This window comes from Medicago sativa, chromosome 2 (assembly GCF_051527215.1).
Source record: "Medicago sativa cultivar Bolivia chromosome 2, Bolivia_mono, whole genome shotgun sequence".
Classification (NCBI taxonomy): Eukaryota; Viridiplantae; Streptophyta; class Magnoliopsida; order Fabales; family Fabaceae; genus Medicago; species Medicago sativa.
In genome coordinates, this window is record NC_140750.1 from 14345426 (window position 1) to 14361748 (window position 16323).

The following is a 16323-nucleotide window of genomic DNA, read 5'->3' on the forward strand; positions in this document are numbered from 1 at the left end:
AAAATATGATCAATATATATTGAAATGACTCCTGGTGAAACAATATCTCTTGTTCTATAAAGAGTACATCATATTGATTTGATGCAGAAAACTAAATAAATGTTGGGAAGATGATGATTTGCTTAAACTCTAAATTTTTGGGAGGAAAAAAAATTGATTTTGGAGAAATATGTCGCATCAGATACAAGTTTGATATAAGTATGATGATGTTGGTTAACAATTTGAATAGAAACGACCGACATACATTAACATATGTAAGTATACATAAGTTGAGAGACTAAATTGAACTATTTTTGGGTTAAGGGATCAAACTGAACCTAAATAAAAAGGTTAATGGACCCAAAATTCATCCTAAATAGATTCCTACAGAATATTCCACAAGTGTATATATATTGTTTGAGTCGGCTGTGAAACTAATTTTCGCTTGAGTGTTCAGGTTGCAACTTAAAGTTCTTCATCCCTCTCAAAGAATATGTTTTACAAGAACCGAACATAGTAGGAATCGTCGAACAATGGTCCTCTCTACAAGGCTCAATAGTGCTTAACCAACTTAACTACAAGTATGCATGTGTGTGGCTTTGCCACAACAATAGGTACATACTGAACACTTCTGTGTTGCAAGATGTCAAATATCATAGGTAGCATGTTTGCTTGCGCACACCAAGGGATATTTTTCGTTCACCATTGTCAAATAACATAACTGTAAATCATCCAAAATCCAAAGAACAACGTTCCAAGAGGGTAATTCCATCATAAGGGAGGTCACACCTCGCAGAAAATCCGGTCACAAGTTGTCAAAAAACATAAACTTACATAAATGTTGTGCTAATTCTCTATGTCAGTATGAAAATTGCACGCCCATCAATGATTTGAAACTTGTGTCATGTCTTGACTTTCCAGTTCTACGCTCTACACTTCATCAACAAGTTTGTTAGAAGGGATCTCCTCAACACATTTCTTTTTACTTGCCAGTAGATCATCTTTTTCTTCACACTCTTGCTCTTCATCGTCATCTCTGTCCTCATCTACAGTATTATCTGCATTTCCTTCTGAATCAGCTTGTGATCTTTTCCTCTGAGGGATAACAGCAAAGAAAGAAGTTTTCCAATCCCTTGTCTCCAGGAACTTGAGTAGTATTTCTACAACTTGATTCACAGTAAGAACCTGAAAGCTCAAATGAGAAATAAAATGTCTTAGACACACAAATGGAAATTCCCATTTTTAAGTGTTATCAAGTAAATCACCAACTTGGTCTAGGGCAATTTAATACTTGAAATTCACAAAATTTCAAAATGATCCATAAAATTGAAGATCAGCAATCACATTGGTTATTTTCAGACGATGTCATCAACTGAATCACCAATTCAGTCCTACATCTATAAAGGGTCGCTCAATTTGGCATTTAAGATCAACAAAATTCTAAAATGATGCAAGAAATTAAAAATGCTCGACCACATTAGTCACTTTGACACATTTTGTACAGCTAAACTGATTGACCAAAAAAGACTAATGTGATAGACCAAATTATAATTTCATAGATCATTTTGTAATTTCATAGATTTCATACATCAAATTGTCTAACCCCAGTAATTTCAGCTAAATGGTGATTCACTCTGCTATTATTATCAATTGCGACTCTGCAATGTAAAAGAATCTACCGATGGATCCGGATCCCCTATAGGATCACTCTCCAACCCCCCTCCATTTTTTCTCTCTCTCTTTTGATAATTCTCTCTCAATCTCCCTATTTTCTCTCAATCGTCTCTCTTCTCATACTTGTGTTTCCAGCTGCAGTGGAAGCACTTCCACTTGCAGAAGATGATCCAATATAATCTATACATAGTACTAATTCACAATCCAATGATACAAAATACAAACTTATAGCAGTCAAAGGTTAAAATGAACACAGCCCAAAGCAAATACAAGAGGGTTAAATGTGTCAACATGAACATTACCTGAGAACTAGACATCTTCAAGAAATTGCCAATAGGAAGTTTAGCTGTTTGAATTCCTTGCTCTTGTGCTTTCTCCATAGTTATCCCCTTGAACCTATTCCTATCAACTAATCCACCAATTATATATATCTTGTTCAAATCAAGCTCTTCAAGAACATCCTCTGAATCAGCCGTTAGATACACCAAATCATCCTTACGATCTGCCAATACTTCGATATAAGACTTATTTTCCTTCTCGATGATCCACTTATCAAATCCCGGTATCTTTTTCAATTGATTATCCATCTCTCCTTCGCAGCCAGTTAGCCAAAGATGTGCAGGGCTTTCACATCTTCCATTCACCGCATAGCAATACATTATCTACACATACATTATTCCATTCCATCATTTACCAATACACAACAAGAAATATTATTATAACACATTAGCACTTGATGAGATGACACAAATCTCTTTCAGTTTAATCAACCGTCTTATCTAAACATATATCGTTCCATTCTATCATTTACCAATACACATTCAAAAATATAGTTATAACTCACTAGCATTTGATCAAATGACATAAATATCTTTCAGTATAATCAGTCTTCTCGATTAATACAACAATATTAAAACTCTTGAGAGAGAGTTTGTCCCTACCAATTTATAACAAAAATATATGAGAAACATCCAAATTGGTTGAGATTGTAAAATCGTGTCAACATAGTACTTCACATTATTAATATTCTAAAATAATCTCTAGAATTGCAAAATGTTAACCAAGTCCTTTGCTTTGCCTGACTCTGTTATCAAATACATATCTTACATCATTATACTCTAATTCTATGTTATCAATCTCAGATAGCAGCATGTAGCATCGAACTCAAAAATTTCTATAGCGGATTACGGTATGTTCGCTATTGTCAAGACTAAAAAATCATACACAAAGTTAAAAAATGAAATTCAAAATTAGGGTATTTGACAATTTTCCCCAAAGTTTGCAATAGCAGCCACCAAACCGCTATAGTAGTGGGATTACGCCTTGATAGCACCGCTCTTCAACCACTTATAGTGGCCACTGTTGCTGCTACTCTCAATGGCACTTCGCGGGACTATGGCGTAGTAGTGGAGGCCGCACTGCCACGCTACACCGTTATAGTGTGCTATTGACAATATAGCTCTTAGTTTCAAACGCGCAACCAACATTCTCAACTTAGGCCTTGTTCACAGCTTAATTTACAGCTTATAGCATTAGCATTTATCATGATCAACGCTTATGTATAAGCTATTTCTATAACAAAAGATAAAATAAATGTAAATTGTTTCCATATAAACTAATGAAAATAAGCTGAAAATAAGCTCAAAAAACAGCTTATAAACATGTCACTTCATTAATTCTCCTAAACAGTCTCACAAATGTTTTAGTCACGAGATAAACTCAAATAAGTCAATCCAAACCGACCTTTAATATAAATATATTCACTTATTTTCTCCTATTAATAATTAATAAATTAATCTACATTTCAAATCAAAATAATGTATTAACCCAAAAACCATAAACAATCTAAAAAACCCATCAAAAAATTCACAAAAAAAATGATTAATTCACCTGCTGAACGAGACTACGAATTTCTTGAGGAGTCATAAGATGAGAAAATTCAACATCAACAACAACATTCTGCCCTAATTCTTTCGCTTTAACAAGCCTCTCTTTCTTCTCATTTTTCTCTTCTAACCTTTTCTCCATTCTCTCTTTCCGTAAACTCATTCTCGCTTCAATCACCTTCACTCTCTCTTCCTCCGTTATCCCCGCTATACTTTCTTCCCATTCCTTCCTTTTCCGTTCAGTTTCCTTCTTCTTCTGCTCTTTCGCCGCCGCTTTCTTCTCTGCTTTCTTTGCTTCCCATCTTTGTTGTTTGTCTAGCTTCTTCTTCGCGTTCTTGGAGAGTTCTGAAGTGGGTTGTGATGGTTCTGGGTTTGGAGGTGGAACTGTGGATTCGGGTTCGTGGGCTGGTTCCATTTCTATTGTCGTTGTTTTGTTGAGAATGGAGAGAGGTTGAAGATTTGTTTTACACCCTAACTCATGTTTAGCGTCTTGTTACAGACTAAAATAAAAATGATTTTAGCATAAAATAATTTAAAGATTATATTTTAGAAATTTTGTTTTAGAGATTTTATGAAAAATCAGAATCGGTATCCGTGAGCATAATATATGTAAGGTCTTGGTTTAAACCTTGAACACCATGAAAAAAAATGAAAAATTAGAATCTATTTTGTATTTGTTTGCCGTAATAAAAATCACTTTTTTAAACAAATAATTTAGTTTGTTTGGATACTACTATATAAAAAAGGATTTTTTGTTACAAAATTAATTAGTTCGATTCTTAAAACCATATTTTCTCTCTCCTCTAAAAAAAAATCTATTTTTCGAGAAGATGCTCTTAACAACTTCTCATTTGAAGCTGTTTTTAGATTTTTTTTTTAGATTCTCATTTTTTTTTTAAAAGTTTTAACAAACAGATGCAAAACTCTTAAAAGTGATTCTTTTTTTAAAAAAAGGAGATTATTTTCTTAAAAAAACTACAACAAACGGGCTCTTACATCCCAATTAATTTGCACGTTTTTTTTAATTAATCATCCAAAACTAAACCGACTAAAATTTTATTTTTTTATCAGAATGGTTTTACTCTCAAAACCGAGCCAAACAACGGTGCTAGCACATCTAGATGTTGGTGGCTCGGTCCAAATAAGGAAGATCGTAGGACTCAACTAACACTTATAAAAGGATTAATATTTACCTCTCTTTAAAGAAAGTCGTGGAAGCTAGGATGTGAAAATATCGACTAAAATTATAAAATTTATAGTTTTTTCATTTGATCAAATCTTTGGAGTTAAAAAATGCAAATTTTTGTCGATATTTTTATTTACTTAATTAATTTTTTAGATTTTGTTGAACCACAAGAAGGGTGGCGTGGAGCTTAACTTTTTTTAGAGAAAAAATATGTTAATAGCATTTCATTAGCAATCAAATTGTTTATACATATCGGTACATCATCAAAAATATGGAAGCTAGGTAAGGATGTGGTTGTCTTTGTTAATTCGTGGGCAACCTCATTCGCTTGTCTCCTAGTAAACTTAACATGAGAGTTTGTTAAATAAAAGAACAATAATGTATGTTAATGCCATAATAACGCCATATTCGATGATGTTGCCATTGCTTCGATTGAAATAGTCAGCTACTCGTTTCGAATCAACCTCAAAATCAACATTTGGTAGCCGTAAATCATGTATCCACTGAATAGCATGATACAACCCCAAAGCTTCTCCTACATCTACTGAGCATAACAGGGCAAACCACATGGTTTTGGCAAGTACAAAACACCCTCCTTCGTCACGTATACACATGCATATGTCCAATTTATTTATGGAAGCCGAAAAGCAAAGATCTATGCTGCATTTTAGTCGTCCATATATTGGTTTCTTCCACCTATATCCAACACTCATGTTGGCCGCGACCTGGTCTGTAAATTGCAACGTGACAGCAAATGCATTTCCAGGCTGAAAATCATGTGTTTGCTACCTTTTATTAGCATTGTCTGAATCTCCTATATGTCTTTGTTGGATGAGTGCATTTTCCTAAATGAATGACTACCTAAGGATTATGTTCACGACAGTTAACAACAAAAGGCCTACGTCTTTAAATCGGGTATTAGGCCATCCCGGTGTCGTATTGCTTCGCAATAGTTAGTCAGTACTTATACTCTCAGAGGCTTTCGGACAACAAATGTCGTATTGCTCTGCAACAGTTATTCAGGACTTATACTCTCGCGGATGTCTTAGAAGTTTAACCTAATCATACAAGAGAAATTCTCAATCTCTCAGCCAACTACTAAAGAAAATTGTATAACTATTCCGGTTAAATATATGACATGAATCAAAGAAATTATAACCTACTATCAAATCGAGTTCTAATAAATTGAAAGACATTAAGAATGGTACATCTAAAATAAATACAAATCAAATAGTATTGGATAAAGGAAATTATCATACACTTGTAGAAAAATTCAACAATTAATAGAGGTTGATCCCAGAACCCTAATGTGTTTAGCTTCTCATGTTAACTGAATACATAATCAAAGGGAAAAAAATAAGAACATACACTAGAACAAATGAAAGGGGGTTGACAAACACCTCTCTTTCAAGTTCTGGTCACCCTGGTCTTTAAAATGTAAGGTTGCCCTTGTTTGTAAAAATATGTAAATAAAATAAACTTTTGACGTGTGCGATGCACGGGTCTTGTCGACTATAATAGAGTACAATGAATAATCTTTAACCCGTAAGATTATGGATCGATCAACGCAAATTAGATTATTAGAGATACTATATTACAATCAAATTTGTCTTACTATGTCCTTCAATGACACTTAAATCTTATCAAATTTTACATTTTAGTTTTGAAAAACTAATCAATTAAAGATTGTTATTTTATTTTATTACAATATATTATTGGGGCATTATCTTCTTTTTTTAAAAAAAAAATTATAAAGAAAAAAGATAAAAAAGAATACAATATTATATTGTTGCACGGGTCAATTTTATTTATTACTTTTAGTTAAAAAAAAATTGACATGTAATAATTGTTTTAAATTTCTACTAACATGAAAAACAAACTCACTTCAATTAATAGAATTTCTAAACTACACATACAGCTCTAAAAAGAATAATTACACTTTGATATTTACTAAAAGTAATAATATATTTTTCCAACCAAATACATATCATATCTGCATATATCATAGAATTTAATAATAGAAGAGGTCTTATACAATATATTAATCATTTTGAAGATGTGTGCTCGGTTGAAGAGCTGTGTATTTTTCAAGGGGTATAGCGATAGATGTAATTTAATGTAGTTCATGGTTCCTAACAAAAAATTTTGAATTTCAAAATGAAGAAGTGTTGGAAGAAAATACATAATTAGGGTCAGCACTTAGCAATTAATGCGGGTCATTTAGAGGAAATTTTCTAGGTTTAGTTGTTGCAAACCTAATAAGATTAAAGAGTAAGAGACAATTAAGGTAGCCGAGTTTGCATGGAAATTAGGGTAGCCGAGTTTGCATGAAAATTAGGGTATTCTGTCTGTAAACGTATTAAATAGGTGTACAAAATATTCTAAAAAAAAAAATCAAGATAGGAATGAAATTGGTGCGACGCATTTTTTAGTATTGAATAGTGTACAAAATATTGTAAAAAAAAAAGGAATGAAATTGGTGCGATGAATTTTTTTAGTATTAAATAAGAGTACAAAATATTGTCAAAAAAAAGACATGAAATTGTGCGATGCATTTTTTTAGTATTAAATAAGTGTACAAAATATTGACAAAAAAAAAAGCCAAGAAGAAGATAGGAATGAAATTGGTGCGATGCATTTTTTTAGATGAAATTTGTTAGGTTAAATTACTGTTAACCTAATACAGCAAATTGGAGGGAAAATATTAGATTAAGTTGCTGCAAACCTAATAAAATTAATTAATAAGGATATTATTTGACCAAGTCACAATTATATAAATATTTTCTTTTTTTACAAAATAATTATACGAACATTTGATATATGTTTTTTTTTTTTTTGAGGGACGAACATTTGATATATGTTGAAATGAAATATACTAGATTTTTGACCCGCGCTCCGCTCGGGTTTATTGTAAATGGATTGACATACGAATAATAAAATGCAATATATAATACGTAACGGTGAAAAAATAACACGTGATAATCCATACTAGACAAAATAAAACACTTCATAAAATGTATGACATCTGAAAATATTATAAAAGAAAATTTGGTAATCCTATCAATAATTCAGGTATATATAACCAAGTTTACATGGAAATTAGGGTAGCCGAAAAAAAAGTATAAAATAGAAGGCATCAAACGTGATCATTGATATGCTCATAGTTTCTAGAACAAACGTGCAACATCAAATAAGTGTAGAAAATATTTTCTTCACAAAAAAAAAAAAGTAAGAGGATAGGAATGAAATTGGTGCGATGCATTTTTTTAGATGGAATTTGTTAAGTAAAATAATTGCATACCTAATAAAGCAAATGAGCGGGAAAAAATTAGGTTAAGTTGCTGCAGACGTAACAAAATTAATAAATAAGGATGTAAAAAAAAGGCATGAAATTAAAAAAAAATCCAAAAAAAAGTGTAAAATTCTTGACAAAAAAAAAGTATAAAATAGAAGGATCATACGTGATCATTGATATGTTAGAAAATATTTTCTTCAAAAAAAAAAGGCAAGCGGATAGGAATGAAATTGGTGTGCAATGATTTTTTTTAGATGAAATTTGTTAGGTTAAATAATTGCAAACCTAATAAAGCAAATGAGCGGGAAAAAATTAGGTTAAGTTGTTGCACATGTAACAAAATTAATAAATAAGGATGCCCATCTCAAATCAAATCAAATACATGGAATCAAGTCAAATAAAAATTATAGTAAAATTAATATGCTATATTGACTAAATTTGAAATAAATATTTAAATATATATATTTTGAATTTTACATTGTTCCAAGTCAAACTTATATAAATATTTTCTAGGCTAAAGTGCAACTTTGGCCCCCTATCTTTCAAAAAGTTGCGATTTTGGCCCCCTAAGTATGAAAACTACAATTTTGGTCCCCCATGTTTAGGGAAATATGCTCTTTTAACCCCCCTAACTTAAGGGAAATATGTCTATTGACCCCTTATCTTTTCAAAATGTTGCGATTATGGCCCCTTATCTTTTCAAAATGGCCCCTTTTTTTGGACACGTGTCGCCTTCTCAGCAGTTTTCAAAGTTAGGGGGCCAAAATTGTAGTTTTCAAAATTAGGGGGGCAAAATCGCAACTTTTTGAAAGATAAGGGGCCAAAGTTGCACTTTAGCCTATTTTCTACTTATGAATCTAGAAGTATGTTATTGTTTGACAACAAAATTCATCACAATGTTGCTCTTACTATTCCTATCAAAAAAACAATTTTGTTCTTACTATTGGTGGGTCTTTGTTGTTGTAGTTATGTTATCATGATCTAGAGTGTTGGATGTGACAACAACCTCAATTTCTTTGATTTCTGGATGAGCCCATTTTTTCATTTCTTTGCTCTTACCCCGTAACACCAGGTACAATCCAACTATTACAAGCACCGCTCCAATTACACTATGGACATGTTTCAAAAATAACAATATATAAGTAACTATCAAAGCCTACAATTAATAAATTGATTTCTAAAAAAAATTAAAAAAATGGAACATACATTGTTATTATAAATTATTTTACACTTGCATTCAATAAAAAAATTCAATATTTTGTATTTATTTTTAAAATGCCGTTACAAAATGTACTGATATGACAATATGATATGTTCTTATTGAATGCTGGTGTGGAATTAATTTACACCAATAATGTGTTCCGGTTAAACTCTAACAAGTTTTGATATATTCATGTGTAATCAATGTATATAGATACCTTCCTAAGTATAGTTTCTCATCCAGCATCATAGAACCAGCAATGGCCACAAGAACAAGCATCAAAGGATTAAAAACCGAGCAATATAATGGACCTCTCCTCTCTACACACCATGCAATAGCAATAACCATTATTCCCGAGGCCACAATTCCCTGAACAAACAATAACACCAATTAATAACTAACAAAAAAATTATACAAATTCCAAGTTAAGCAATTAGTAACGCTTAGCATACCGAATATAATGCAGTTAGTAACCTAATATTCCAACCTAATCTCCATTGGCTCCAATCCTTCTCAGCACAAAGGGCAAAACCGGTGGATTGAATTGCCCCCATTAAGGACATCAATGATGTACTTGAATAAAGTCCTTGGTATTCTTTGCTCATCTTAGCCTGCGGCAACGATGTCATAGATTAAAATAATAATTTAGGTCACAACGTCAATATTTTTTTATATTACTGTTAAATTAAATGTCGTTATTATTCAATAATTGAACACAACAAATTGTAACATATATTCTTTTGATGATTTTCTCCCCATGTGTTGTTTCCCATGCACTCAATAATAGTTTTATATAACATCAAAGTTGATATCACGATGCAACGAGGACTTAGAATTTAAGGACCTAACCTACCTGAATGATGAGCCATAATGCAAAACTGAAGGAGCTTGCAAGACCCAAAAATATACCCAATATTTTACTAACAGAGTGAACATGTATTGTTCCACTTTTGCCCTCATGCAGGAGGTTAATGTGGAAAGTCCATATGTTAATTTCAACACCTTTGAGAAATGTGAGAATCATTGCCCCTCCAATACACATTATGGTTCCTAACACCTTAGCCTTTCCTGCTGCCGTTTGTAAATTCAATCTTTCGAAACTAAACAAATTGAACCAAAATATACAAAAACAAATTAATTAGTTATAAACTAAATCATTAGTAAACTATAATGTATAATATATATAGTGGTTGGGGTGGTGAATTGAGTACATACCCAAAACAGACGGCCAAGATAAAAGTGACGGCAGGAGTGAGATTAAAAACAGCAGAAACAAATGTTGCTGATATCAATGCCAAGGACTCAAAAAATAGGTTTTGGAATAAAGTTGCCCTGTTATTTTATTGAATTAAATTAATATTTACTTACAACACATTTCATTAGTAAAAAAGAAGTGATTTTTTTTTGTGGTGGTCGAGGTTAGAATCCCGGACCTTGCATATTTTATGCATTGTCCATACCAACTGAGCTAAGCTCACGAGGACAGTAAAAAAGAAGTGATTAAATAAAGGGTGATGGAGCTTGCATAATCTTACCCAAATAGACCACACAATAATGACATAAAAACCACCCTCCAAGTGAGCTTTGGTCTGTTCTTTCTGCAAATAAACAAATAAAAAAATATGTAACCAATTAATTAACAAAGTTAATTAGTAACTAATTTTATAAGAATGCAAGAAGTAATTGAGGACCTTTCAAAAATAAGAGCAATTGGAATAGTGGTAGCTGTTGCGAAAATGAGACGGTAAGCAGTAAGAACTTTGACACTCATTCCATTGTTAGTGGCAAGTTTGTAGAACACATTCAGAGAAGCATATGAAATTTGCACCATCAACATTAATAGGGCTGGCTTCAATCCTTGCACTACTTGCCTTATGTCTCCCATTTTTTCTTTCTTTCAGGTGTTGTTGAAAACTATACGTTCACTAGATTGAAGAAATTAAATACTATAAGTAAAATGATATGAAGTTATAGAAGTTCTAGCGATGGGTAGTATATATATAAAGCAAAAATGCTAGGCACAGATATTTAATTATCACTCAGATTTTATTAAATAAAAACAAAAATTAAATAATATTTAATTAAAAATGTAATGTGTTTGATTAGAGAGAAAAGAAAAAGTTTTGTTATTATTGTGTTTGACAAGAGTCTAAGTATCTCCTTATGCGATGGAGAAATCAAAGTTGCGTAGTTATGGATAGAAAATATTTGTTTGTTGATTGATTTTAAAAAATGTTTTAGTTGTTATAAATACAAGTAAAAATAAATTGATTGCAAAAAAATTGATTGTGATGAGTTTATTTGATTGTTTATTTCAAAGATTCGTGATAAACAAACTAAAAAAAGATTTAGCGTAGATAACAATTTTGAGAGATGAGAGAAGTAATTCGGTACCCAAAGTGAAGAGAAGACCCTTGTTACAACCTCTCTTCTCTTAAAATGCTCACAAATCTATAATTTTAACACTAAGAAAATATAACTCTCTCATCCTTCCAAATGATCACAAATCTACCTCTATTTATAGATATTGAGCAACTTGGAGATCAAGCTTAGAATTATTTGTTTACAAGCTTTTCACACGTAAATGTTATATTTTTTAAAAGGACAAATTAAACCTGGATAAGAAAACTAGCAATATACCTCGGGCTAATTTGTGCTTCCAACTGAAGTCATATAGTTTGACTATGCATGTGTGAATGAATGCATAGAAGGAAATGTCACTAAAAATAGTCAAAGGTAACTAAATGAGTAAATAATTAAATTGGTCTCTGTCTTTGTACCAAAATTTTAAATTAGTCCCTGACTCTATTAAAAACACAAAACGGTCCTTGTTTTTGGCAAACGTTTCTCATATTGGTCCCTCTGTTAGTTTCCTTCTTCGGACGTCGTTAACTGTGATTGATACCGTCAAATCGTCCTTAACTTTACCAACTTACTCTCAAATTAGTCCTTATCTTTATTCAATTTCTATTGTTTTTGGCAAACGTTTCTCATATTGGTCCCTCTGTTAGTTTCCTTCTTCGGACGTCGTTAACTGTGATTGATACCGTCAAATCGTCCTTAACTTTACCAACTTACTCTCAAATTAGTCCTTATCTTTATTCAATTTCTATCAAAATAGTCCTACACAAATGAACAACAACTAAAATCTGGGCAACAATCATCCACCTAAAACCTCAATACACTTTTTAATTATACTATAAACAAAGTTTTGATGCTATCTTTCATCGGAGTCCATCCACCTAAATTTAGGTTTGGAATTAATTAAGTGATTTAGGGTTCTTCTTTTGAAAAATTTAGAGATTTATGGAACAAACATGAAGGATGAGAAAATAAGATTAAGATGAGCGAGGGAAAGAAAGAATTTTGGAGAAGAATAATGGAGAAAATTATTGGACAACAATGAAAAGTAATGAAAGAGAAGAAGAAAGTTGGAGAAGAAGATACAAATTTTACGTTGCCCAACCAATACAAATGTCTGACATCATTGTCCAACTAGCACTATCACATGGCACTTAACGTGCCATGTCATCACAGTTAACGCCGTCAGAAGACGGATATTAACGGAGGGACCTAACTGAGAAACGTTTAACAAAGACATATATCATTTTGAGTTATTAATAGAGTCATGGACCAAATTGAAAATTTGATACAAAGACAGAGATCAATTTGATGGTTTACTCGTAACTGAATTCTAGGCTAGATTAATATACATGAGGGGAAAATTTGTCTAATGTTAACTTACATACTCCCTCCGTCCTAAATTTGTAAGCAAAAAAACTCAAATCACACTTATTAAGAAAACTAAAACATAAGAATTTGGAGTATAGTTTTTTGTGTTTTCTTTGGAATAAGTTTCATGGGAAGATGTAAAAACAATTTTCATTGGTTATGGGCTATGGAGAAAATGGAAGAGAGAGAAAATTGAATGTAATTTACATTTAATTTCATGAGAAAAAACAAAAAAAAAATCTTGAAAAAGATGGTTTTTTTAAATAAATAAAAAAGATTAAATAGGATAAAAATTTGTCTTTTTTACTTACATTTTGGGACAAAGAAAATGATTTTTTTTTCTTACATTTTTTTGGGACAGAGGGAGTACTTATGTTGCGTTTGATATGCTAGAAAGTAAGTACTGGACATAACAACACAACACAAATGAGAATAACACAGGACAAATTTTTATGGTATTGAACAACTTGTGGTCTTAAACAATTTTTGGTGGCAATAATGTTATTTTGGTATTTTAAACAATATTTGTATTTGATTGGGACAAAAAGTTGTGTGTGTGTTTTAGTGAAGGACAATAATTTCAGTTTTTGTCTTGTCCCTTGCCTCCAGTTTGTCATGTTCCTGAAACTATTTTACAAAATCAAACATTGAACAGCTGAAGTTGTCATATCTTTATTTTTTAGCAGACCAAACGCACCCTAAATACATGAAAAATGCTATATCTCGCGACAGATTCCATCCCGAGCGCATCGTGAATCTACGTGGCACCACAACTTACGTTTTTTTCTTCATGTTTTTTATACACATGCTTTTTCTTACTTGTTTCTCTCATTCTTTCTTTCAATTATTTCTCTCTCTTTTTCTCCTCCCACAATCGCTTCATCTATTGTTTGCCGACAAAAGAGGATTCATCACCTCTATCAGTTTTCACACCTCTAGCTTTACATTTGAAATCGGTGAGAAGAAATTTGGACCCAATTTGGGAAGTGGATGCCAAAGTAGAACATGGATATATCACAGCATCTACTACTCCAAAAGTAACACTACAAGGGCTCAACAACCAATTTCCATAATTCTAATAATGATGGAAGTAAAAATAGATCAAAGATTTCATGAACTAAGGTTCTGTAATATGAAGCTATGACAACAGGATATTTCTTTGTGAGATATATAGATAGATAGTAGCAGTTCTATTTTTCGGAATACTTTAAGGAAAGAAATAAGAAAAGTAGGAAAACAGAGAAGTCGTGAAATATTCGCGAGAAGCGGCTTCGCGATATATAGCATCCCTCTAAATACATTACGTGCCCGTTTGGTTCAGCTTTGAATATAATTGATTCTGAGAGAATTGATTCTGATAGAATTGATTCTGACAGACAGAATTGATTCTGAGAGAATTGATTTATGTTTGGATACAATTATGTAGAATTGATTAAACAAAATGATTTATGTTTGGATGCAATTATGTAGAATTGTTTTTGAATGTATAATTACTAAAATAGACATAGCTAAAGGAGAATTGATAAAGAATGAGAATTGATAAAGGGCAATAAAGTAAAATAACGTGTTGTAATAATAAAATATACAAACCTATACACGTTGTTCAAGGAGAATTGATTCTAGAAAAGCTAGAAGCTAGGATTTGTAGCTTCATGGAGAATTGCTTTTGGAGGACAAAAGCAATTCTGAAAAGCTGAACCAAACACGTTGTTTTTGGCTAGAATTGCTTTTGGCACTGTAGAGAATTGATTTTGGGCTAGAATTGCTTCTCAGAAGCCAAACCAAACAGGCCCTACGAAGTAACCATCAGTTTAAGTTTACTGATTAATTTTACTCGACAAAAAAGGTGGTTGAAGTTGTCCATGTTGGGTTACACCAATCAAAATTATTAATTTATATTAAAAGACAAATGAATGATTCTGATTGTTGTCAACTCACTCTACCAATTTTTTCTTGTTGGATAATATAGTTCTCACCTTTAACTTTTAAACTCTATAAATGCATTATAAACTAGCAAAAAGACGGACATTTGCATGTCAGTCTTTCCACTCTTTTTATTGTGTTAACGCGTGTAAATTATGAACGATATTTTATATGAAATTTTGATTAAACTTATAAGTACAAATATTTGTGACTTTCAAACTGTAACCAACCCAAAAAAACCATGTTTATCTTTTTCAATAACAACAATAATTTATTAAATATAATATAAATACTTATCTTTTTTAATGCCACCAACAATGTAACATTAATATAGGAAAATTTGTTTAAGGGTATAATTAGAATTATAAAAAGAATTATTTTTGAAATCACTTGTTTTCACTGATCCTCTTCAATTGGTTACTCTCTCTCTGAAAATATTTTCTCTGCCCTCTCTCTAAAAAGCTCACCCAACCGCCTTCCCTTTTAATCCATACCACCGATCCTAGAGATGTAGATGGTGGTGGTGGTTGTGTGGTGGTGGATCTTCCATCCACACCACCGCTCTTCTCTGTTTTTTCGACGGTGTTTCGTCGAAAAAATGGGTTTCAGCCTCTTCCGTTTATGCCATGCTCTTGGGGTTCTTTGTTGTGTTCTATGTTTCTTCTGTTGATTGCTTTCTTCTGGACTTCATCTGTGGGTTCTGGTGTTGAGCTTTTGATGGGTTATGGTGATTCTGCTCAGATTTGGCGTCTCTCTGTTCTTTTGTCTGTGGGTTAAGTCGTTGCGGATTGCTATTTCTGCCTTCTCGGTGACACAACAGTTAGGCGTTGCTTGTCCTTGAGCTGTTACGGTTTCGGTGTCGTTGAGCTTTTTTGTTGTTTCGCCGGCTGTGTTCATGGTTGTTCTTGTGTTCGTCGTTGTGCTGTTTTTGCGTTGTTCTGTTGGTTTTTGTTTTGTTTTTAGGAAGTTGAAGTTGGTGGAGGTTGATTCGGATCTTGGTTGTTGTTAATCTCAAATTTGGTTTTCCAGATTTAAGATCTGGTTCCATTACGTTTTGATTCATCTGTGTGGACTTGCCAGATGTTGCTCGAAAGAGTTTGGTGCCCAGTCGCTCCGTGTTAGCGGTAGTAGTCTTTAATCGTACCTTCAGAACTATTTCATTCGTCACGGTTGTGCCGTAGATGGATTGTGTTCCGACGTTTGTTCATTTACCTAGACTTCGATCGAATTGATTGGCCCGAAAGGGCGCTTTGGCTTGCTATGTTTTTAGGGAGCCGTTGGACCTTGAATCGTTTCTGTGTTGGCAGACGATTCATACGCCTACCATGATACTCTAAACATTCACTTTGCGTTTTTCTTTTGCAATTCGGTTTCGTATCCATGTGTGGGTTCGTTGGGTTGTCCGTAGTAGTGCTGTTTAGAGTTGTTTTCTTTACTAGTTGTGTTC

At 32.5% G+C, this 16323-nt stretch overlaps 2 protein-coding genes across 2 annotated transcripts; both read right to left on the reverse strand.

The window, feature by feature from the left end:
* Positions 1–521: 521 nt before the first annotated feature.
* On the reverse strand, positions 522–3981 carry LOC146944807 (tRNA (guanine(9)-N1)-methyltransferase-like protein). Its single transcript, XM_085743161.1, has 3 exons — positions 3544–3981; positions 1956–2315; positions 522–1164 (listed from the first exon to the last, which is right to left on the reverse strand). The coding sequence occupies exons 1-3, from the start codon at positions 3952–3954 to the stop codon at positions 910–912; spliced, it is 1026 nt and encodes a 341-aa protein (XP_085599287.1). The 5' UTR covers positions 3955–3981; the 3' UTR covers positions 522–909.
* A 4931-nt stretch (positions 3982–8912) lies between these two features.
* On the reverse strand, positions 8913–9957 carry LOC146944808 (WAT1-related protein At1g68170-like). Its single transcript, XM_085748806.1, has 3 exons — positions 9674–9957; positions 9439–9590; positions 8913–9129 (listed from the first exon to the last, which is right to left on the reverse strand). Exons 1-3 carry the CDS (start codon positions 9848–9850, stop codon positions 8961–8963), a joined length of 498 nt encoding a protein of 165 aa, XP_085604932.1. The 5' UTR covers positions 9851–9957; the 3' UTR covers positions 8913–8960.
* Positions 9958–16323: the final 6366 nt, after the last annotated feature.

What these genes read in the sequence shown, in the direction of transcription:
- LOC146944807 (XM_085743161.1), bottom strand. Translation starts at nt 3,954, where the DNA reads ATGGAACCAGCCCACGAACCCGAATCCACAGTTCCACCTCCAAACCCA. An exon ending in TTCGTAGTCTCGTTCAGCAG is followed by an intron (nt 2,316 to 3,543) that starts GTGAATTAATCA and finishes ATGTATGTGTAG; the next exon opens with ATAATGTATTGCTATGCGGT. An exon ending in TGAAGATGTCTAGTTCTCAG is followed by an intron (nt 1,165 to 1,955) that starts GTAATGTTCATG and finishes TTGAGCTTTCAG; the next exon opens with GTTCTTACTGTGAATCAAGT.
- LOC146944808 (XM_085748806.1), bottom strand. Translation starts at nt 9,850, where the DNA reads ATGACATCGTTGCCGCAGGCTAAGATGAGCAAAGAATACCAAGGACTT. An exon ending in TACTAACTGCATTATATTCG is followed by an intron (nt 9,591 to 9,673) that starts GTATGCTAAGCG and finishes TTGTTTGTTCAG; the next exon opens with GGAATTGTGGCCTCGGGAAT. An exon ending in GAGAAACTATACTTAGGAAG is followed by an intron (nt 9,130 to 9,438) that starts GTATCTATATAC and finishes ACATGTCCATAG; the next exon opens with TGTAATTGGAGCGGTGCTTG.